This window comes from Phocoena sinus, chromosome 1, assembly GCF_008692025.1.
Source record: "Phocoena sinus isolate mPhoSin1 chromosome 1, mPhoSin1.pri, whole genome shotgun sequence".
Lineage (NCBI taxonomy): Eukaryota > Metazoa > Chordata > Mammalia > Artiodactyla > Phocoenidae > Phocoena > Phocoena sinus.
The window spans coordinates 99,078,824-99,102,504 of NC_045763.1; the positions used below are offsets into that span (position 1 = coordinate 99,078,824).

Sequence of the window (23,681 nt, forward strand, 5' to 3'; positions counted from 1 at the left end):
AGTCTTTGCCGGTATTCCAAGAATACTGGATGAATGAGATCTTTACGTTTAACTTGTTTTTTCTCCAATTCGGTGCTTGGCGTTTTTATGTCATTTTTGACGTTTTGCATCATTGGTATTAATATATAATTTTGCTTGAAGTCTCAGTTCATTGATGAATCCTTGTTACGGTAGTAGGCAAATTCATAATTATCTTTAAACAAATGTTAGTGTCTTGTATGTGAACAAAGAATAAAGATTCGGTTTCTACTCTCATACTAGTAGGCATGTGTTCAGTGGAGGTGTTGAATTGACTAACAACCCAAGTAAGACTGGTGAAGGCATTTAGGGCGTAAGGACTTTAGAACCATTGGCATTCACGTAAAATTCCAGAAATTGAAGTTCTAAAAGCAGTTTGCTACATATTCGTTTTGTGCTGAGCAAAAGCTAGTCAGAAGCCCCTTATACAACTTGTCTTTACAACCCTGCCATTTAAGAAATAAGCTAGATAAATATGCCTCTTGTATTAACCTGTTCTGACAGAGGTGTCTTTATTTGTTGTCCAGGTAATAGATTATTATTGAATATTTACAATTGTGGTTTCATAACTTCATTCTTCTTCCTCTCCCACACCCAGTCTCTTGAAATTTACGTTATGAACACTATTATATATTTGATATTTAACTGTAAACTTGTTTTATAACCCCAGTTATATTTTATTGCATAGTCAATGTGTTTTCTAGGCAGCAGTAGACTTCTTTAAGCTGGCTAAAGTGCTGGTGATGTTCTTTTTGAGGGTCACGCTGTGCTGTCTCTTTCAAGGGAATAGGAAAATAATCCACAAAATGCTAGGCTTTGGCTTTGTTTGTTTGTTTCTGGAGGAAGTTGCTTCCTTTTTTTTTTAAGGAATGCAAGATTTCACTTCAGCAAAACAGTAGATCTAAATTGTGTTACACAGTACTGTTTTAGCTTCCAAGTCCGCTGAAAAGGCTTTTGTTTTTGCTAACTTGTTCTATGTATCACTTGTTAGATAATGCTGAATGTAATCCTGTGATCCTATTAGTTTTTTTTTAACTTGCTTTTTATAATTTGCTCTGCCTCCCAAATATTGTTCGCCATTAGTATTTTCCTCTAGTTGTGCCATAAAAGTGGAAAGAGCTGTGTAGTCACCAATTCCTGTGAGAGGACTATAAACATACTGCTGAATCAGCACAGCTCAAAACTTGGAACCCTTAGACATGGGAGGATGGGAATTCTGGAATTTCACACTACAGGTTGGATATTGTGTAAGTTTACCTTATGCTCTGCTGAGCAGTTGGAGATTCCTTTTTTAGTGTGATACTTGTCAGGTGTTCCCCAGTGCTGAACGCAGGAATAATGTAGGCAGCATGCTATTATCCTCAGCTGCTATAAGCACAGATATTCTACATCATAGATTTAAGGTCCACGAATTTTGTATAATTTTAGTAAAGGTATTCATTAAATATCTCTGATTTTATTTTTTGTACCTTTGTTGGACTTTTCATATAAATATTCGTGCCTGCACAAAGAAGAATTTGGGTAGACCATATGTGCCCCCTCCTCTGGACTCCCACAACAGTTTGTTCACAGTATAACTTAGCTGTTTACAAGACTCCCCACCACTACTTTGAGCTTGAGAGCATGGATGGCATATTTCAATCCTTCTGTTTCCTCAAGGGTCTAGAGCAACTAGGTGTTCATTAAATACTAGATGAACCATATTTGTTCATTGTTCCACAAATAAGTACTGATTACCTACCTAATGTTAGGTATGGTCTGAGATTCTGGGAAAAGAATATTAAGACATGCAAGGCCCCTGCACTCCTGTGTCTTACATACCAGTGTGGGGAAAAGACCAAAAAACAACAACATCTAGCAAAAAAGTTCAAGATGTGGTAAGTGCTATGAAAGGAGTATCACGTTTGAGCCAGGTTATAGCAGAGGAGGGGAATTTGCTGACTACAAGTGGAAAGGTTACAGTAGGTATAGGACAGTACAATAGGTATAGGATCAGTATTAACATAAACTGAATTCCAGGTGATGAGAATTTTTAAACGTTTAAAATACTCACTTTTACTGTTACAATTTATCAGAACATTTCCTCAGTTAACAAATAGGCTGTGCTACAAAATTATAGGAATCTTTTCAAGCTAATTGATGGCTTTCTGTAACATCAGAATAAAATCTTAACTCCTTGCCAAAGTCTATAAACCTCTGCATTGTCTGGCTTTTCAAACTTTATTTTATCCCACTCTTTCATATGGTTTACTGCTGCCCAGCCATAGTGATCCCAGAGGTATGAATAAGAAAGATAAGCTCACTCTTGGGTCAGGGCCTGTTCTCCCTTTCTTGGACTGTTCTTCCCCTTGCTCTTGGAATGGCTAGCTCCTTCTCTTCCTCTGAATTTGGTATAAATGCTTCGTCTTCATCGTCTTCAACCACCTTATCTAATAAAATGTGCACCCTCAACTATTTCCTGGCTCCATACCTTGTTTTCTCCATAGCGCCCATCACAGTGTGTAATGTTAGTTGCTTGTTTACCTTCTTTTAGTTATTTTCCCATTGGACATGGGAGCTGGGACCATGTCTATCTTGTTTACTGCACTCAGATATTGGTTGAATGCGTTTGAAACTTGGAATCCATTTTATCATAAAAACTCAGGACTGGTGGCTAGGTTTCTAGGCTAACCAGCAATAATTTTAATTTCTTGCATTAATTTTTTAGTTCCTTATAGTGTGGGTAGAAAAATGACATTTTCTCCTCAACCTTTTGGGCATAAGGTTGACGTTAGATAAAAATCTCAAGTGGCTAAAGTAATTTTTGTAATGTTTGTACCTCCTTTCCATATTCCCATCTCACATCCTTTTCCTCTTTCTCTCCATAGAGTCTGCTCTTCTATTGTAGCAACCTACACTGTCCTGCTTCCTTGGTATGCTTGCTTTTCACTTGCTGAAATTCAGAAATGCCTCTTTTCTCCTGATACATTTTTCGTGGCAATAGCCTCCTGGTCTCAGGTGATGGGAGGAAGGAGGAGTGGAGATGGATCTGTGGTAGTGACAGCAACCTCTGTGGCTACCTGTTGAAAGAAAAGTAGCTAACTATATATGTCAGTGGCAACATGTATCTGAATTTTTATTTGAAATCTTGTTACTAATAAGCTTCATGGAGACAGTGTTCCAAATTGAAATATTCTTTTTTTTTTAATGTGTGAATTATATAATGACTAGATCTAGAAAGGTTTGTCAAAATGTAGATTTTTCTGAAAGAGAAATAGAAGGAAAAAAAAAATCTAGGTCAGAAGGGGAAAACACTTAGAAGGAAGGTATCAGTTTATCAAATAGTCCTGCCAAATGCTCAAACTTAAAACCATTAGGATCAGTTGCTTGTAGCTGTTTAGTGCCAAAAGCAGGCCAGCATCCTCAATATGTCACTTTTTAACTATAAGAGAATGGAACACTGCAATAATAAAATATAAATTGAGTTGGCTAAACATTTTATTACCATTTTAAGTGGAAATCCATAAGAGCTGATTGATTATAGCTCACCAAATATGAAAATACATCATTCAATTTGACTTTTGAAAATTTGGCTGCTTTATAGTACAGTATTTTGGTGGTTATCAGTCTGTCATTTCATCTAAAATGATTTTGTAACCAGTTGTTTGACATTGTATAAATATTACTTTAAAACAGTTTTAATCAGTTGCTTTTGGTACAGTTGGGTGTGTGGAAGAATTCTTTGAAATAGTAGGAAATTAGCTTTCATTTGACTTGGCTTGAAAATTATTACAATATTTTTATTTCAGAGCACTTCAGTTAGTTAAATTGGGGTACTGATGATTTTTTATAGATTTTTGAAAATTTATTTAAGTCAGTTAATGACTACAATAACTATTCCCTAAACCAATTATTGAGCTACATGATTGACTGAGGTTTGGGATGCCACTTTAGATCATTCATGACGTTGAAATTTTGGAATCTGTTGTTTTGGGAATAGAGAGAAGGCATGGGCATGTTTTGCTACCAGGTCCATTGTTGAGATGTCCTAGACCCTGTATCACATTCTGTGTTCCCACAGTGCAGCATTTCTGGGAATTTCATATTGCATTCTGGATAGCTTTCTGCCAGGACATCAGAGTACACCTGTGTTGGTTCAATGCCACTACCCTTTTAGTTCCATTAAGATTTTCTTTTTTTTTTTTTCTTTTTTAATCCTTTTATGGCTTCTCTTCCTGCTCACTAACCATGAGTTTCCCACAAGGTTCTTTATTCTTTTCCTTTTCTCTTCATACTTAATGCCTTCAAGAAATTATCTACTTTCTAGTCTTTAACTAGACTTTAGCTTCCAAGTTGAAAACTTGAAATTTCTATCTCTTACCCAAACTCCAGTCATTTGATTTTGTCTAAAACATCTCTACTTAAAAGTTGCATGTATGTCTTTCCTACTCTCATCCCAAGATCCCCTCTCACCCACATCCGCCAAAAGCCAAAATAACAAACTGATTTTCCTTCCAAACTCTCCTTTTTGACAGTAGTACCACTAGTCTTTGACTGTTGATTTCTTTTTTCTTCTACTTATTTACCCCTCATATCTAATTCCTAAGTACCTCCTCTTGATTCTTCCTTCTAAGTAGAAATTACTTATAGATTTGACTGTCTTTCATATTTCCATTTTTACCACCCTACTCTAGGCCCTCACCACTTCATACCTTGGATATCACCATACTGATTTTTAAGTGTTAAACTTGTCATTGTTTTCTTACATTGGTTAATGACTTATGATAATTATGTTATTTCTGATCTTTTTGAAGTCAAGTGCAAGTACTTCAGGGATTTAAGGTTTTTTATGAACAGTCATCACTTAATGCAGTTACAGTTTTTTCTTACTACTTCAATTTATCAGGTCACTGCTAACACATAAATAGTGTCCTCTTAAAGTTAATTTTTTTCATTGTTGTTTATCCCCTCCTGGAATATCATTTATATCCCTTTCCACTAATAAGTCTTATCTTTTAATTTAAACAGAAACCTTGTGTTTGTTTGAACCTTACTTACCAGCTGTGTGAGTTTGGACAAGTTAATTAGCCTCTCCGTGCCTTAGTGTCACTTTCTGTAAAAATAGGGATAATTAATAGTCTTTACCTTCTTTGGTTGTTGAGAGGATTAGATGAGTTAATATATAAAGCTTGCTTAACGTGTTTAGTACATAGTAAGTGCTCAATAAATATTAGCTATTCACATTAAATAAATATCTAGTTTAAGACCCATTTGATTCAAGTCATTCCTCCACTATTAAGACTAATTCGCTAGCTGTCTTTGGGTATGCCTTGGACCTCAGTTTCCATATATGTGAAATGATTAGGTCATTTCTAGGATTTTTTTTCGATTTATACTACTGAAAGCAGTGTGAGATAGAAACAAGAAGATCATGAGCTTCGAAGTCAGGTAAACTATAAGGTAACAGGAAGCATATTACTATTAAAATTCTTAATATTTTTCACTTAAAGGTGAGGTTATATGACTTCTTTTGGCTTACATCATCAATAAGAATTAGAGCTAAAAACAGATCCCTGGTGTTCTGATCCCTGTTTAATATGCAATATTCTGTTACCAGTTTGATTTTTTGTTTAATTTACTGACATTGATATAAATAGTGACTGATGAATATATCTTTTTTTTTCCTCAGGTAAAGACTATCCACAAAAAGCTATAAAACAAGATAAATTATACTCCCTAAATTAAAAAAAGGCAAGATCCATGAGTGGGCATCGGTCAACAAGGAGACGATGTGGAGATTCTCACCCGGAGTCCCCTTTGGGCTTCGGGCATATGAGTACTCCAGGGTGTGTATTAAATAAATTGTTTCAGTTACCTACACCACCATTGTCAAGACACCAACTTAAGCGGCTAGAAGAACACAGGTATCAGAGTGCTGGACGGTCCCTGCTTGAGCCCTTAATGCAAGGGTATTGGGAATGGCTAGTTGGAAGAGTTCCCTCCTGGATTGCCCCAAATCTCATCACGATCATTGGATTGTCAATAAACATCTGTACAACTGTTTTATTAGTCTTCTACTGTCCTACAGCTACAGAGCAGGTAAGAGGAATTTCTTTAATAACAGATATAAACATTTATTGCATGCCAGAAACCCTGTAATTGGGATTTTTAGGTCATTTAACTAAAGGTAAGATAATCTGACAGCTATTTGTCAACTGTTTTAAAGTATCCTATCATATATATCGTTAATAAAGCTCATAGCTACAACCTACTTTATATACACTATGCTTATGAGAAACCAGAAGCAAAGTGTGGACTCTGATCCCAGTAGATAAATTAATGTTAGTTGAGACTAACATGTAAAATATTCCTTTAAAATCAGTAAGTCTTAATTCTTTAAAAAAGAGTTTTATCCCATTTTTTTAAAAATGGCTAGTAAAGTCTTAGCAAAGTTTAAAATGATCAGAGAGGAAAGTCTGTGGTAGTAAGATGGCACAGCTATAAATCAGTCTTATCAAAAGTATTCTCTTGGTTCCAGTAAGAGTTATTGAATATCCCTTTTACCTTCCTGTAAACATATGTGGCTGATAACCTCAGGAGTATCTCTCTTTTTCTAAGAAGGCAAAAGAAGTGTAAGAAAGAAACAGTATAATGTATTTCCTGCTGCAGTATCCTGCTATGGCTGCCATTAAAAAAAGGGAAGCATGGTATTGCTTACAAAGACTCTCTCCACTGCTATTCCCTCTTACTTTCTCTACTCACTTCCTAAAACCAAAACTGAAACTAGAGCCCTTCATCTGAATGGGTAAATTGATGTTTAATTGATTTTAAAATGTTCTTGTCAAAAAGTGAACTGGGTAAATTGATGTTTAATTGATTTTAAAATATTCTTGTCAAAAAGCGAACTAAGGTAGTTAGGTAGATGAAGGAGAATCAAAAACATTTATTGCTCCTGTATTAATCAGAATGATCAGCCACGGGTAAACCAAGAAGATAGAAGGTGATCCTCAACTAAAGCTGTTGAAAGTGACTGAACCATGTAAATCATAATGGCCACAACATTCCTTGTCTTGTTTTAAGCTTGAAGTAATTTTTTTTCAATGTAGTCTTTTCAGATGATTTTTTGAGATAAAATTATCACCATTCAATCCTTTATACCTTTCTATTTTCATTAATTCATTTGTTACCACATATAGCTCTTAAAGTAGCTATTGATGGTCACAGTTACCTGTAAAACATACTTTATTTTTTGTCTTTTGCCAGATGTTTATTTTCCCCTCACAATTGAATACCTTTATCTTAATTCCTCTTTTACTATACAGGTACAGTTTATACAGATTGTATGGATAAATTTCTGGTTTCCCCTCATTTTCTTAACGTCTTGCTTTACATCAATCAATAAACTTAAAAATAAACACCAGTACAATTGTTTAAATATGTCCTGGGATTCTTTATCACATTCTTCGAGCTGTTTTACTCATGGCTTACTTGAGGACCTGACATATACTTCCAGAGGAATCTGGTCCAGATCTCGCACATCTTTAGAGGTATAGAAGAACAGGGAACTGGATTGGTTCCAGTTGAAGCCTTCTAAGTCCTAAACTAGTTCCAGGATGGGGATCAGGGAATGAGAGCAGGGTGGAGGGTAGCTTGGCCACGAATAGTCATTTATTCAACACCCAGAGTATACCAGGCACCATGTTCCCGATAGTACTTTTCCTCATCCTCTCTTCTTAAGTGATTTGGAATTATTAGAGTAACCTTAGAATTAGTTAAGTCTTTGGGGAAACTTCCAGAATAGGAACTACACTAATCACAGAGAACTTTTCAGAATGCTGCTGGGAGGACTCAAGGTGGAATATGACTGTACAGTAATAATTCCCTGATTGATACATTCAGTGTATCAGGCTCTTAATCCAGCTGAGACCAGACTGGCTCCTGAATGAGAAGGCTTTCTTCTTAAAACACCTATGAGAGTTGTGAAATAATGGAAACAAGGAAGAAATATATAAATATTAGTTTAGCGTTCTACAGATTCACCGGAAAAAAGAAAAGTCCAAAGATAAGAAGGCTTTGCTCTCTCATATATGTAATAACCATCTTGCTGTTTTCTAGGATTATGTATATACTAATACTTGAAGTTGTCTCTGTTCCAGAGTAACACTTTTCCCCATTAAAATCCTAAAACCCCCAAGAAGTTCCTTGTTTTCTAGTCCCCTAAAGCAGTACTGATCAATAGAAATTTCTGTGATGATGGTAGTGTTCTGTGTCTGTGTTGTCTGATACGGAGGCCATAGATACTTCTGGCTATTGAACACTTGAAATGTACCTAGCAACTGAGGAACTGAGTTTTGGGTTTTATTTAATTTTAATGAATTTAAACTAAAATAATCACAGATGGCTGGCTAATGGCCATTATATAGGACAGTGCAGCTCTAGAGAGTTACTGGATTCCTCTAAGAGTAAGAAGCAGTAGACCCAAAGTCTAGAAAAGTTCTTAGTCACATAAGATAAATCACTTAGTCCAGTGTGCTGGCATGTAAACCGTGGTTACATAACCACAGTTATTGTTTTCCAGGTTTGTAACTCGAGCCTGGGGGAGGTATGTACAATGATCCTTTTAGCAACCTCAGTGTTTTAAAATATGAGATTCCAAGAAAACGTTTAAGAGAAGATCTTTACCTTTAATAACTGAGATCTAAATAGACCTCTGTCAGAGAGATACCTCTTTGCAGTGCAGAATATACTGAATATTTTTTGCAGCTCTGAGTAGTTTTAATTTGCAGCCCTGAGCATTTAATACAGTTAACTTGATAACCAATATCTGAGAAATATCTTGTGGTTATAAAATTTTTTTCATGGCCTGGGCATGGGAAAATAGTAAAAAGTGATACAAAACACTCTGACACATTCTTACGGAGAACAGACCAAATAGAAGCTCTCCTTTTTTAATTATTTATTTATTTATTTTATTTGTTTTTGGCTGCATTGGGTCTCTTGCTGCACACAGGCTTTCTCTAGTTGCAGCAAGCGGGGGGCTACTCTTCATTGTGGTGCGCGGGCTTCTCGTTGTGGTGGCTTCTCTTGTTCAGTACAGGCTCTAGGCGCACGGGCTTCAGTAGTTGTGGCAGGCGGGCTCAGTAGTTGTGGCTTGCGGGCTCTAGAGCGCAGACTCAGTAGTTGTGGTGCATGGGCTTAGTTGTTGCTCCGCGGCATGTGGGCTCTTCCCAGACCAGGGCTCGAATCCATGTCCCCTGCATTGGCAGGCAGATTCTTTACCACTGCACCACTAGGGAAGTCCCAAAGCTCTCCTTTTTTAATTCACTACATTTAAATTCAATATTAGTGGTTCAATTTCTGTCTGGGAAAAGAGAAACCATTCCTTGAAAATGTGACCATAAATATTTGAAAAATAATATAAGCACTCTGTCTAGTAAGTAGATCATTATTTTCCTAGTGTTGTTTCATGGAACATTGAAGAGAGGCCTAGAGCCCGTGCTCCGTGACAAGGGAAGCCACCGCAATGAGAAGCCTGCACACCACAACAAAGAGTAGTCCCCGCTCGCCGCAACTAGGGAAAGCCCACCCACAGCAACGAAGACCCAACACAGCCAAAAATTAAAAAAATAAAAATAAATAAAATAAATAAATTTATAAAAAATAATAAACAAGTTACATGCTCAAATAAGTTTGGGAAATGGTAGCATGTTGTATCCCCCTTGAATATGCACAGTATGCATTAGTGAATAATCTCAATATGCATTAGCAGTCTTAAGGGCTGGAAGAAGTCCAGCAATTAAGAAATCTGTTTAACATTGTTTAATCCAATGTTTCCCAAGTGAGTTTAGCATGGAAATTTTATTTTCGTGTAATACCTATAAGCGTCTTGAAAGATACAATTTGGGAAAAACTGTACTGGGTTATTCATTAATTGATTCTTAGAATCTAAATGTTAGGAGAGATCTTATAGAAGTTACCTAGCCTAATCTCTCATGGGATTTCTGTATTATCCCTGTGAAGTAGTTATCCAGCATCTGTTTGAGTACTCCTACAAAGCAAGGAATTTTAATTCTCTTATAATTCTGATTGTTTACAGAAGTTTTTCATTATGTAGCACCTGGATCTTCTCTCCCATAGCCTCCAACTTCTCTGAAAAACGAAGATAAAATATCTGCAAGTAAAAATATATTAGCCAGATATAGTAATTAATATGTCTTATTACTCTTGCTTTTCTTATTTTATTTCACAGGCACCTCTGTGGGCATATATTGCTTGTGCATGTGGCCTTTTCATTTACCAGTCTTTGGATGCTATAGATGGGAAACAGGCAAGAAGAACCAATAGCAGTTCTCCTTTGGGAGAACTTTTTGATCATGGGTGTGATTCACTATCAACAGGTATTGTTGATTTTTTAATATTAATGATTAGCAGAGTTAAAAGGAATATGATAAACAGTGATAATAAGATAAATAAGAGGTTCCTGGTGTTATAATAGTTATCAGAGTAAGTGGTTTTTTGTATTACAAGTTTTAGTATTTTCAAAAATATAAATCTGGTTAATATTTGTTCATGATTTGGTGGTATTGGGAAATTTAGAAATTAATTTCTACTTAAGTTATTTTTAACCCTAAATATTATTGTTTTGACACCTGTTGTTTTGAAATTCTAAGGGCATAATTGTTATCATGGAAAAATCTCATAAATTATAGATGAGAGTTCAATAATGCGAGACTAGGAATTTGTAGTCTTTATATTTAAATGGATGTTATGTAGACATGTAAAATTACGTTGTAGACTTGGAGTATAACTGTGATAATGGGCTTGGATGAAAAGACTAGAAAAAAAATACAGTAAGGTGCTAGCAATAGATAAGTTACTATAATTAGATTATATGTGTTATGTCTTTATTTGTACCATTTAAAAAATAATATTTTGGTAGTTTTTTACAGGGGAAAAAGAAATTTAGAAATTAAATGACAGTTTCTAACTAGTCTTCCTTTGAAGAAATCCCCTCACCCTGACTTCCCACCCACCCCCGACACACACACACTTATTTTTTATTTAGCAGCTCAACTGGTTTCTTATCATTTGGCACAGCATTTAAAATATTTTAAAAGACGCAAACAAAAACCCTTGATGGTTTTACCTTGTGAACTCAGATTCACATACGTAGGTGTATGTTAAAATCATTGTTTCAGTGTATCCTGACAGCAGCTTGCTTAGTAGAGGGGAAGGAACAGCTAAGCTCTTATAAAGGCTAGTTGGGCATCTTGAAAGGCTATTATAATTTAATTAGTTGGCAGCAGAATGATAGGTGTCCTGTTTTTTAAGTGGTAGTCATTTTTGCATTAGTAGTTTGAGTTCCAGACTTTTATAGGAAGTCCTTTTTTTTTAATGTGTATTACCCATAATGAAATCTGCTAAATAAGAAAAGACAACTATCTATCTAAAGCTAGTAGGTCCCTTTGTGAATTATCTAGGCCTTTTGTTTTTCTTTCTTTTTGACCTTCTGCCTTGTAATTTTTCACTGCTAACTGGTATTATAGAGTTGGGGGAATACAGACATACCTCAGAGATACTGTGGGTTCGGTTCCAGACCACTGCAATAAATATTGCAATAAAGCGAGACACACAAATTTTTTTGGTTTCCAATGTATATAAATGATATTTTTACACTATACTTTAGTCTGTTAACTGTGCCAGTAGCATTATGTCTGAAAAAACAATGTACATACCTTAATTAAAAAATACTTTATTGCTAAAAGAATGCTATCATCTGAGCCTTCGGCAAGTTGTAATCTTTTTGCAGTAGTAACATCAAAGATCACTGATCAGAAATCATCATGACAAATATAATAATAATGAAAAAAGTTTGAAATATTTTAAGAATTACCAAAATGTGACACAGAGATAACTAAGTGAACAAATGCTGTTGGAAAAAAATAGACACTGATAGACTTGCTCAATGCAGGGTTGCCATAAACATTTAACTGGTAAAAAAAAAAAAAAAAAATGACAGTATCTGGAAGCATATTATCTGCAAAGTGTAATAAAATGAGATATACCTGTACTCCAAAAAATGCTAAAGTATTTTAGTTGCTTTCAAGAAGTTTGGTTACACTAAGTGGTGTAGTGAAAGAACAGATCGAAATTACAGGGTAAATGATGATGTAAAAGATGATATCCTACTTTCCTGTTTGCTTAGATAACTGAGAGAAGATTGTACGTTCACAGCATGTTTTCTTTTTGCCTCATATAAAATCATTTCCAGCTCAGTTAATGTTTGTTATTCAGATTTTTCAGTTTTCATTGTGATCTTTCTTTTTCAGTTTTCGTGGTTCTTGGAACTTGTATTGCAGTGCAACTGGGGACAAACCCTGACTGGATGTTTTTTTGTTGTTTTGCTGGGACATTCATGTTCTATTGTGCACATTGGCAAACATATGTTTCTGGAACATTGCGATTTGGAATGTAAGTAACACTTAATGGTGATTTTGTTTTCTCTTTCAAATATGTAGAATGTTGCTTATAGGTATTTGAGTATTAGGACTTGATTAAATCACTAGTTCAGTAAATAAAAGACGTTTAAAACTCTCATTGTTTTAGCTACTATGTAGCGGTCTCAATCATGTGTCCTTCTGTCACACTTTTTAAAAGGAAATATTAGAACCTCCCAACCAATATTTTTAAAGTAACAGGAAAAACAGTAGGCCCTTCACTCATATCCACTGTATTTCCCTCAGACAAATTCATTTTTCTTTTTCCCCACTGTTATTCACCTTAACACTATGTTTTACTTTGACACATGAAAATGTATTTTCAGGAAAGAAAAGATAGTTTATGAAAGCAAAGAGCAACTCTTATCTCCAAATATCATAGCTTAATTAGATTTTATTCTTTTCACATCGTTTTATTTATGAATCTATAAATATCTAAGCTCTTAATAATTTAGTGGATATGAGCACACCATATAGATTACTACTGCCAACAAAATGCCTAACAATTTAAAAAATGAAATAGAAACTTTCTTCAAACTCCGAAGTGAATAGTTCCTACCTGGTGATTAGTACTTTTCCGTAAATATTAATGAGTAAACCAGTTTTGGAACAATGTTAAGGATGGAATTCACCAACTGGTGTTTAATTAAGTATCACAGATCCTATTTACACTGCTTAAGTTAGTCTTTTATTTTTTTCACGGTGTAGGATTAAAAGATAACTTGAGAAAAGACTCTGAAAACTTCATGGAATATCAAAATAAAAATCTTGATGTCAAATGATAGGAGAATATCTTAACCTAATTTCTCATTAAGGCAAATAATTAATGAATTTTAAAATTTTAGATCACTGATAAACTTAGTTTTCTAGGCCTTGAAAAAGCCAGAATGCATAGAAATTTTTAGCTGTTCCCTACAAGTTCACTTCAGGTGATTTTTGCTAACCTTATTTAAATAGAATTTAAGATTTTCTTATGACAGTAAATGAATAATTATTAATACTTTGGATGTTAACTAAAAGACATGTCTTGGAAGAATTTAAAGATAAAAGGATTTAGAGAACATGTTTAAGGCACATCTCAAGTGACAATAGTGGACATGAGTGTCCAGTTGAAAACTGTATGCCTGTGCATTCATCAGCAGTTTATAAAATGATCTATGCTCAGAAAATATTGAAGATATCTGATATTAGAAAAGAGCAGTAATCGAAAATATTATATGCAGATGTTTTTCCTCAATATTTTCATAGCCTTTACATTATCTCAGTAATGTTTTCATAGTTTTTTTCTGCTTTAGGTAAAAACCACAAATTACGGTAGACTTCTAGGATCACTTGGTTTGTCCTAATTCAGTTTTAATTGTTTGTGATGTTACTGTTTTCAAAAATAGCAGAATTTGTAGTACCTGTTTTTCACATAGTTTATGTTTCATTGGTTATTATCTCACAGTTAACTTTCAAACCCTTATTTTGAAAGCTTATCTAGCCCTAATTTATTTTCTTTCCCTTTCAAGTAAAGCAGCACCAGCTACATGGTGTAGGAACTGAAGGAAGGAAAGAAAATGAACCGTGGAAGCAAGGGAAGAGTTAAATAGACAGTGTTTTTAGCAGTGATTTGCTATCACAACTTTATTTTTGCCAGTCTTAAAATTTTTTCTTGCAGTGTATTCCTTTGATGAAATATATACTTGAAGAACTGAAAGCAGTTCTATATTGTTAAATCATAAGATGCTTATAGGGGTGTGGCAGGAGATAAGGCTGGAGAAGATCCAGAAAATTGAGGGCCTTCTATGTCCTGCCAAGAACTGAGGGCTTTTTATCCTGAATCTATTGAGAACCTTTGCAGGACCTAAAGCAGGGAAATGACAAAAGTACCTTTTGGAAATATCAGTCTGGCAACAATTTGGAGGGTGAATTGGAGTGGGCTGTGACAGAAGTAAGAAGATCCCTTAGGAGGCATCAGCATAATTAAATGTGAGGAACAATGAAATCTGAACTAGCACAATGACAGTGCTATCGAAGAGAAAGGGATAGGTTGGAGAGAGACTTAAGAGGTAGAAACTGTAGGACATAGTCTGTATTTGGTTATGGAGAATGAATGAGAGAGCAGAGACTGGAATGACTCCCAGTTCCCCTCCTTGGATGGTTGGATGGAAGGTGGAGAAAGGCCCTGCAGGGAGAGGAACCTATTCAAAGGAATAGTTTTATCTAGAACACGTTTGTGAGGGATTTTAGACATCCAAATAGAATGAGAATAGCAGAAAACATAGAGAGCAAGCCTAGAAAGAAGCCCATGAAAATTATTGAACAGCCAGAGTAGGAGGAGGCATACCAGAATGAAAAGCCAGTAGAGGGATGAATTTCAAAAGAGAACAATGCTAAGTGCTGCCAAGACTCAAAATGAGGCCAGACTGTAGGGAACAGAAGTGAACAAAATAAATAAGCACACAGTTAATATAGGTTACTTATAAAATGTGTAGCTGGGATGGGAAGGAGCAAGGTATCAGAGGAGCAAACATGGGCTCAAAGGAAGAAGGGGTTTGTATTTTTAATGGGAAAATTTTGAACATAGCTCATACTATGGTAGCTATGAACATTTTGAAACTGACTTAGAAAAGAGATTGAAGACACCTGAAGAAAGGGGGGGGGGGTGATTTATCGAGCTTAGACTGCTAAAAATGCAGGACCTAAAGGAGTAGAGTATCAGGCAGTTGGGACTAGATTAGGAGCACACTCTCCCTCTGAAACTGTAGTGCTTCCTTATAATGGTGTGAAAAAATATCTAGAAATATTGAGATCAGTTGGACTTAATTTCTCAGTTTAAATTAAATATTTGTATTGTAAAGGATTTTTTAAAAATCGACTTTATTTATTTATTTAAATTGGCTGCAGCTTGTGGAATCTTAGTTCCCCGACAAGGGATCGAACATGCGCCCTTGGCAGTGAAAGCATGGAGTCTTAACCACTGGACCTCCAAGGAATTCCCTAAGGGATTGGTTTTGATTTGGGAAAACTGTATACAATTTTCTGAAATCTTGCATCCACATTAAAGCAACACCGAATTTAGTTATTTTTAAAATTAAAAGCAAGCTACAACCTTCATAGAAATATACTGCAAGTGCTTTACATTTAAGGAAATATTTATCAGAATACCAATGTAATGGACGCATATGGAATAATAATAGATATTTCTAAAGTAGTTTTAGATATTTCTAAAGATATTTTTAAAGTAGTTTAAAGTAGTTTAAATTTTAGATTTCACTTTTTTTTTTTTTTTTTTTTTTTTTTTTTGTGGTAGGCGGGCCTCTCACTGTTGTGGCCTCTCCCGTTGCGGAGCACAGGCTCCAGACAAGCAGGCTCAGCGGCCATGGCTCAGGCCCAGCCGCTCTGTGGCATGTGGGATCTTCCCGGACCGGGGCATGAACCCATGTCCCCTGCATCGGCAGGCAGACTCTCTACCACTGTGCCACCAGGAAGCCCCAGATTTCACATATTTTTTTTTAAGAGCAGATATAATAGGCAGATATATAGTAGCTTAAATATTGAAGTAAAGTTTATATGTGTGGAAGAGAAAGTCCAAATTTTATTTATTTAATTAGGAAAGGTCAATTCTCAAATATAATTTGAGAAAAGAAATTTTTAAAAATCACTTGTGTTTTCTTCCTCCTTAGGGGAAAGCAGCCTTAGGCATCTTGGGAATTTTATTTTAAAACATTTTTATTTTAATTGTTTTATTTTGATATTTATACACGAGTGACAAAAAAATCATGAGGTTTATTTAATATATATATAATAAATCCAGGTTGTTATATGTTTAATAACCTTATAAAATAGTATATTTACCAAAGAAGAAATTTTGTTTGTTTTTCTTAGTCTCCTAGGGTCCCTATTTTTAGTTTTTAAGTGTGCTTGCACAAAAATTGGCATAATAATTTATCCATAACTAAATAATTTTCATTCACAGTCAGGTATTGTGAAAAAACCATTGTGATTTGAATACTTCTTCCCTGAAAGTATGAGCTATATCTTTGTTCTGATCACTAAAATCTGATTTGCTAAGAGCTGCCTTGCACAGAGAATTTCAGTACCTGTCACAGCTAGACAGACCTCTGTCCTGACAGTGCTTCTGGACTGAGTAAGTAGAGAGCTGATGGAGATGGGTACTGCTCATGGGGACCTTCCAGACCCAGCTTAGACCTTTAGGATTTTTACTAGCCTGGATATGAAAAACTGAGGGAGGGATATGGGCTTAGAGGCTAGAACTGCATAGAAGGATTGGGGTAGTGGAAGAAGAGAAGAATTATGAGTTGAAACTCATTTGTAAACATTTGTAAAATATTCTCTTAATGTTTATGGATTATATTAAATGGAAGAGTTCACATTTCTTAAGACCTAAACCTTCTATATCCAGATACTTTTAAATATATAACTTGTATATATAGAATCATTTTTATAAATTAAATGCTTAGAAACCCTAAACAATCTATAATAAGACTATATTTCTGTAAGACATAGGTCTTAAAAATTCTTACACACTGTGAAAGGTAAAACTCTTAAATTATCGTTTCAGAAAAAAAAATACTCTTGTTATCTTTTTGGGAGAGAATAAAAGAAAGGAATTATAATAGATTAAACTCAGGCCGGTGTGTCTTGCCTCAAGTGTTATCTCCAGATTATCTGTATATCAGTTTGGGCAAGGCCCATGACTTTTGTGGGCCTCATTTCCCAATTTGTAACATAAGAGTTTTGGATTACATGATATCTAAGGTTCCTTCTGAGAATCTATTCCTTTTATAGATATTATTTCTAGTGTGCTTATTATTTATAGTTATAGCAGGCAGAGTATCTTCACTTTATGACATTTTTCAATTCATGCATCTAGGGTTTCACATTTACATTAGCTAAAAAGCCTGCCACCAACATTTATTCCTATGTAAGTAAATAACTTCTGGCTTTTTCTTTTCTGTAGTTAATTGAAAAAAGTTAATAGGCTGTGTATTTACTAGTAGTGTGACAAATCCAGTTCATCTTCATATCCAAATAACCTCTAAAGAATAAGTATTCAAAGACCTCCTACTTCCAAGTAGTTAAAAACTGTTGTCTGTTACATTGGGTTGGCCAAAAAGTTTGTTCGAGTTTTTCCGTAAGATGTTATAGAAGACCCCGAATGAACTTTTTGGCCAACCCAATACGTAATCCACTTTCTGTGGATTAAGAATTAGGAAATTTCCTATATATAAACTAGATAAACAATAAGGTCCTACTGTATAGCACAGGAAACTGTATTCAATATCCTGTAATAAACCATAATGGAAAAGAATATGAAAAAGAATATATGTTATATAACTTATCTATTTATAAAGTATGTTATATAACATATCCATACTATATATACATATTATGTTATTTTATATGTACATATTATATTTTATTAACTGAATCACTTTGCTACACACCAGAAACTAACACAACATTGTAAATCAACTATACTTCAATAAAAAATAAAAGAATTAGGAAGCTTCCTACTAAATTCCTGTATAGGATCTGCCTATCTTTAAATGTTTAAGATTTATCACATGAATTATTAAATACCAGAGATTTTCCTTTTAGTTTCTAGTTTACCTGTTTTGTTTTTTTCCTCAGCAATGATTCATTCATTTGGACTCGGCCCATTTAAATTTTATCCAATTATTATAGATAATATCCTAAAACAACTACAGCATTTGTATTAATGTAAAACCTAGATTGTAGTTTGAACTCTCAGATCATCGGGTAAAATCATGGACCTCTTTCTATCTCATTAGCATTCCTCAGTTCTTAATCTTGATTATGTAGTTTTTATTTGAAGCGTGTTCTATACTGCTACTCTATTTCTGTCACCATTGAATTGGATGTTTTAACTATTTTTACGACTAATAAACTAATCCAATATAGTAGAGTTATAATGCTGATGGGGAATTAAGGGAAGAGAAAGGAAAAATGATAAGATTCTTAGACTAGAAACAGGAAACAGGATAAGGAAATGACCAGTTTGATTTTTGCTGTGGCCATATCAAAAGAAGTCATACTTTCACTTTCCCTCTTGCCCCTTCCACATCCATGTGGTAATTTTACTGAAATAGCAGAGGTAGGAGCAGGATGAGGTGTGGAGAAGTGAAGGGTATAAGATGATTAGCGGTTTTTCAAGCACATAGATAGATGACTGTCCACTGGGGCTTCTGGGAAGCATTTCTATCCACAGGGAAGTCTGGCACTGAGGGGACCTATGTCACAGACAGTGTGATTATTTGGCAAGTAGTATTCACCATTCCTAGGTAATTAAGAATTGACTGCATTTTTAGTTCCAGTGTTTCCAGCTGCCTATTTATAAGTCATTTATTCAGTGTATTACAGTTTTAAATTTTAAACTTTTATACTGTTTTGATTTGGGTAAGAAGTATACCTGTATGCATAAGGATAGTAATTGTACTGTGTAAATTGTTTCATTGAATCTTTAGATGTCTTTATAAGGAGAATGCTACATTTTAAATCTATTTTTGCTACCTTGTTTTAGTAGGGCTCTTTAGCAAAAGCTCTGAGTAAAGTTATTTTGAAATGTTTGTTTCCTTATGCATAGATTCGATGTTACAGAGTCCCAGATCATAATTATAATATGCCAGCTTCTCACAGGAACCCTGGGTCCTTGGTTCTGGAACTTCACGGTAACTGCTAGAATATTCATGCTGTCCAGTGAACAATGGCGTGAACTCAATAAAGACAGCACCTTTGTCATGCACAGAGTAATTTAAAAACAAAAATTCAAAAGTCTTCTTGTGGTATTTCACAGACAAACAGGTTATTAGAAAACAAATAATTTTAAGATATAGGGCAATAAAAATCCACCCTATTAAACAAAATTTTTTGAAATATAATATTTCTGGTGATTTGATGCTAAAAACAATTCTCTCTCCCATTTACCTACTGTACCTTGTAACATTTTTGCTCTATGAAATATTTTTGAAACAAATACCTTTCCACCATTAAACAGAACTTTTTGGTATTTACATTTTTAACAAAATAAAGCAAGCAGAGTTTTCCTTAGATAGGTAAGTTGAGAGGACTCTTTATAGTAATGTAGGAAAAATTCTGTTTATTCTCTTTTAATATTCTTTAAGAAACCTGGTACTAGTTTTTCTGCTTCTATTAAATGATCTTGGTTTTAAAAAAATAAAAAATTTAATGTTAGAAGCTATTCTCACTTCTATTTGTTTTGTTTACTGTTTTCCTCTCTTAGTTGTGCTTTAAAAACTAAGTATTCTTAGCTTTTCATGTTACTGTAGTTATTCTTTGAATACCCTCCTTTTTCTGTTTTGTTTTGGTAAATACCTATTTCCTTAATTAATGCTAAGAGAGGAAGTAATAGTATCTTTTTTTCTTTCATATTAGAATTGTAATTTTGGCCTTATGACTTTTGAAAGTTCAAAAAGATTTATTAAGAAATGGTTTCCCAGTGGAATTTTCCAGAATCCTTCACACTTTAGTATGATACGGTTTATTTACAAGAAAAATAGATTTTTTAAAAAATTTTGCAGTTTAGGGAGTATTGGGGAACTGTTCATATTACAGATCATTCTATCAGTACAAGGCAGCATTAGATTTTGTGCATTGAGTCCCCATACCCAAACATGCTTCAATAATATGATAGAAATAGTGAGTCTCTGATAGCAGTTCTTTCTGAAAGGTATCTTGTAGCATTATAAATCCAGTTATTCAATGGTAGTAATGATGGCTTTGGGGACAAATCAGTAGTGAGGGATATCCTACATCATGTTTTCAAATAAACTTGGAATATGGAGTATACTAAAAAGTACTATAGGCATGTTTTAGGAGCAAAACTAAAGCCATTTTCAATTGAATTTACAATGTATTGGCATAATTATTTGTGAGATTCCCACCTAGAGTAGAATAATATGCATAGCTCAGGATGTGTCATTCTTTAGCACTCCTTTACACTTAACCTGTTTCTGGTACTTTCTCCAAAGACCTGAAGCTTTATGCTCACTGCAGTTGTCTAGATTTATAATTTTTGATAGCTCACTTATTAATATTAATTAAACTTACAAAAGGTTTTTTTCCACCAATGTTCTTAATGAAATTAATAGTCAGGATACTATTATTTACCTTCACCTTGTCTGTCTATGATAACAAAGTACCCTCTGTTTATAGAACCCTTCCTATTAAAATGTTTCTAGAACTAAAGCATTTTAACATCTTGAAAAATGTTTTGGAAATACACTTTTTCTTCAGATATATTGTCTTCACTTTTATCAGTTGCTAACTTGCAGAGATTTTCCTTTGCTTTTAATGTGTGTTGCTTTAACTGATTTGGTCATTGAAATGAAATTGTCAGATGTACTTTCTTTTTTCTTTACAAAGTCAGAGGAAAATACAAGCTTCAGAAAGAGTTGTTCTTTGTAATGTCTCCAAATTATTTTAATTTATTAGCATCTAAACTTCCTGTGTTAGCTATTGCCTGTGGTATTCTGCCATTTTAGGGAAAACTGTGTTAGAATGCAAGAACCTTCATCCTGAAACATACAGACATCTTAGCGATAACAAGTTAAAAACGTATGACAAATGTTTGTCCCAGTTGATTAGCAGAGTAAAAATTAGAAGAGTTTCAGCACTGTGTAGGAACAACACTAATTCCTTTCAAGGCTCTGCCACTTATCATTTCTGTAACCTTTGAAAAGTCACTTACCCTATCTGACCAGATTTCCTCATCTATAAAATGGTGGTAATATTTCCTAGGATAGTTGTAAAGATTAAAAGAGTAAAACATGTTATGTGCTGACTACAGTGCTTGTCATAGTGTTTATTATCATTATTATTATATTTTAAGACCTGTGTTAGTAATTCCCAGTAATTTCCAGATTTCTTTCAAAATTGATTGTGCTATTTTGAGAGGAAGAATATGTCCATGATCCCTTTATTTAACTCTGAGATTACTACTAAATGAGGTGAGAGGACTGTCTTCTAATTTTTCTGTTGCCAAAGGTGATAAGGATAGGCTGCCCCCTTAAATTTGAGACCTAAACTTTAGTTCCTCTTAGAGGACTTGTTCTATTCTAGCTTTTGCCTATTTTTCTCTTATTCAAAGTCACTGGGTGAGTTGTTGTTTTATTTTAGTCTTCTCAGATAGTCTAAAGATCTGTATAGTCACTCATGTGGTAGATAATACTGTTTTAAATAATTCAGCTTATCTCAAAAATAGATGCTTAGACTTTCTCTATATATAACACTTGACTTTAAAATACTCGTAGCTGTCACTCAGCTGTATAGTTAATGTTATTAACATTAAGCTTGTCATGCCCAGTTTGCCCCTTATGAAGGGTAGGAAGTAAAATGTTGGAAGTCAGTATGTTGAATTTCTAGGTCAATCTTCATTCCGGTCTACTAGTACTTCACCCACCCTGGTAAAATATATAATGAGTGCCATATTCTGCTTATGTATAAGTTCCCTAGAACATCAGATCCATTTACAAATAATTGCAAATCTGTAGTTAACAGCAATCTAATCCTTTACTAGGACTCCAGCTCCCTTCAGTGACTTCCTAAGCAAAATGCTTCTTTTAAAATAGTAGCTAACAAGTCAAATTGTACAAATCAGAATTTCTGTGACATTGCGAATCTAGCCCTAGTGCGTATTCTCTATTAAAACCAAGCTGGTAGCCAACCCAGTTACAACGAAATTATATTTATTATGTATAGTTTAATTTAAAAAATTATGTTTCCAAATTAAATGCAAGTATATCTTTGAAATGCATATGCCATATGTAGATGAAAACTAGATTAAATTGTCTTATTTCTGATATTTAAAATGCTAGGAAATGACGATTACATGCTTATCAACACTCACAGAATGTCAGTTAAATCCCTTCACATTCCTCAGTTAATGCTGAGTCTTGTTGGAATTCAAACCAAATGCATTTGTTAGGAATCTCTCTGAACACTAAGAAATAAAAATGAGACATTCAAAATAGAAATTTTCTTTATAGTTAGCTAACTTAGATGGTTTGGAGTTGTTGCACCCCTTAATCACTTTTAAAAGCTGTACTTCTCATGTAATAGCTGTCCTGATCAGGGAACTTTTTAAGCTGTCTTTCTCTGGTGATGAAGCCTCCCTAGGATCCGCACTGCAACTAGAAAGCTTTTATTTCTTTTTAGTTAAACAAGTTGAAGTTAAAATTACTCATATTTATTTAGGACGCCTTGATATCTTTACCTCTTAATTAATTGACCATTAGGATGTTTTAAGGAGTGATGGGCCCAAGGGATTTGTTATGAGTGTTGAAGGTTATTTTCACTCTGGACTGCCACACTTACAGCTTCCCTGTCAGAAAAATGGGAGAGCTCAATCTCCACAACTGGTTTGCTTTTCTCCATCTTTCTTCTGTGACAACCATTAGAATTGGTTGTTTGTTGCTGGCTTGTAGTAATTTAAGTGTGTTCTGACCAGAGTACTCATGGATTATCCACAGCAGTTGGGGAAGTTCTTTTTATCCTTTGACAAAATCTATACTAAAATAAAGTAGAAATAAGAAATTATTTAAGCAATACCAGTCAAGATATTTAAATACTTTCATGGTTATAGAAAATTATGTTTATTATCGTCTAATTTCCCCCCTCTGAAACTTTTAGGCTGTGAAAATCTAATGCTATAGTTAAGAGATTTGTTTTCCCATGTCTTTTTTTAAAAAGTCACTCTGGTGGTTTTCTACCACATAGCCCTTGTCCCTTGAAGGGCTTATTTTTGGTATAGTTGTGGAGGTTGATTTTTTTGTTTGTTTTTGTTTTAGAGAAATAGTTCCAACACTTGGAAATATTATCACCCATGTTATTTTGAAAATAACAAGTGACTACAGAAATGCCAAATTCCTGCCTTATATAATATTCTGTAGATAATTATGTCTTTCCTGCATAGCCAAAAAGCGTAAAATGAGCCCCCTCCTAATATGTGTTACAGTAAATTCAACCTATATTGAGAGACTTCTTAGTGGGAGGGTGGAAAAATGGACTGTCAGGTAACCACTTCTCTTCTAAACAGAATCATTAACTCTTGTTCGCTGTTAATCATTTCTGCCACCTGTCCCACTTAGCTTGCTTAGTTTCTCTCTTTTGGGACGGCCTCGCACTGCACGTTTTTTCATT

General features: G+C 34.4%; 1 protein-coding gene across 4 annotated transcripts in view; it reads left to right on the plus strand.

Moving 5' to 3' along the window:
* Nucleotides 1-23,681, plus strand: part of CEPT1 (choline/ethanolamine phosphotransferase 1) — a 36,551-nt gene that overhangs the window by 1,220 nt on the left and 11,650 nt on the right. For 3 of the 4 annotated variants that reach the window (XM_032628195.1, XM_032628185.1, XM_032628175.1), the window contains exons 2-4: nucleotides 5,687-6,096; nucleotides 10,247-10,394; nucleotides 12,327-12,468. In XM_032628195.1, coding sequence (XP_032484086.1) covers nucleotides 5,758-6,096; nucleotides 10,247-10,394; nucleotides 12,327-12,468 — 629 coding nt within the window. In that variant the 5' untranslated portion in view covers nucleotides 5,687-5,757. Of the gene's footprint in view, nucleotides 1-5,686; nucleotides 6,097-10,246; nucleotides 10,395-12,326; nucleotides 12,469-19,107; nucleotides 19,193-23,681 lie in introns of all 4 variants that reach the window. The other variant, XM_032628204.1, reaches the window with a different exon arrangement.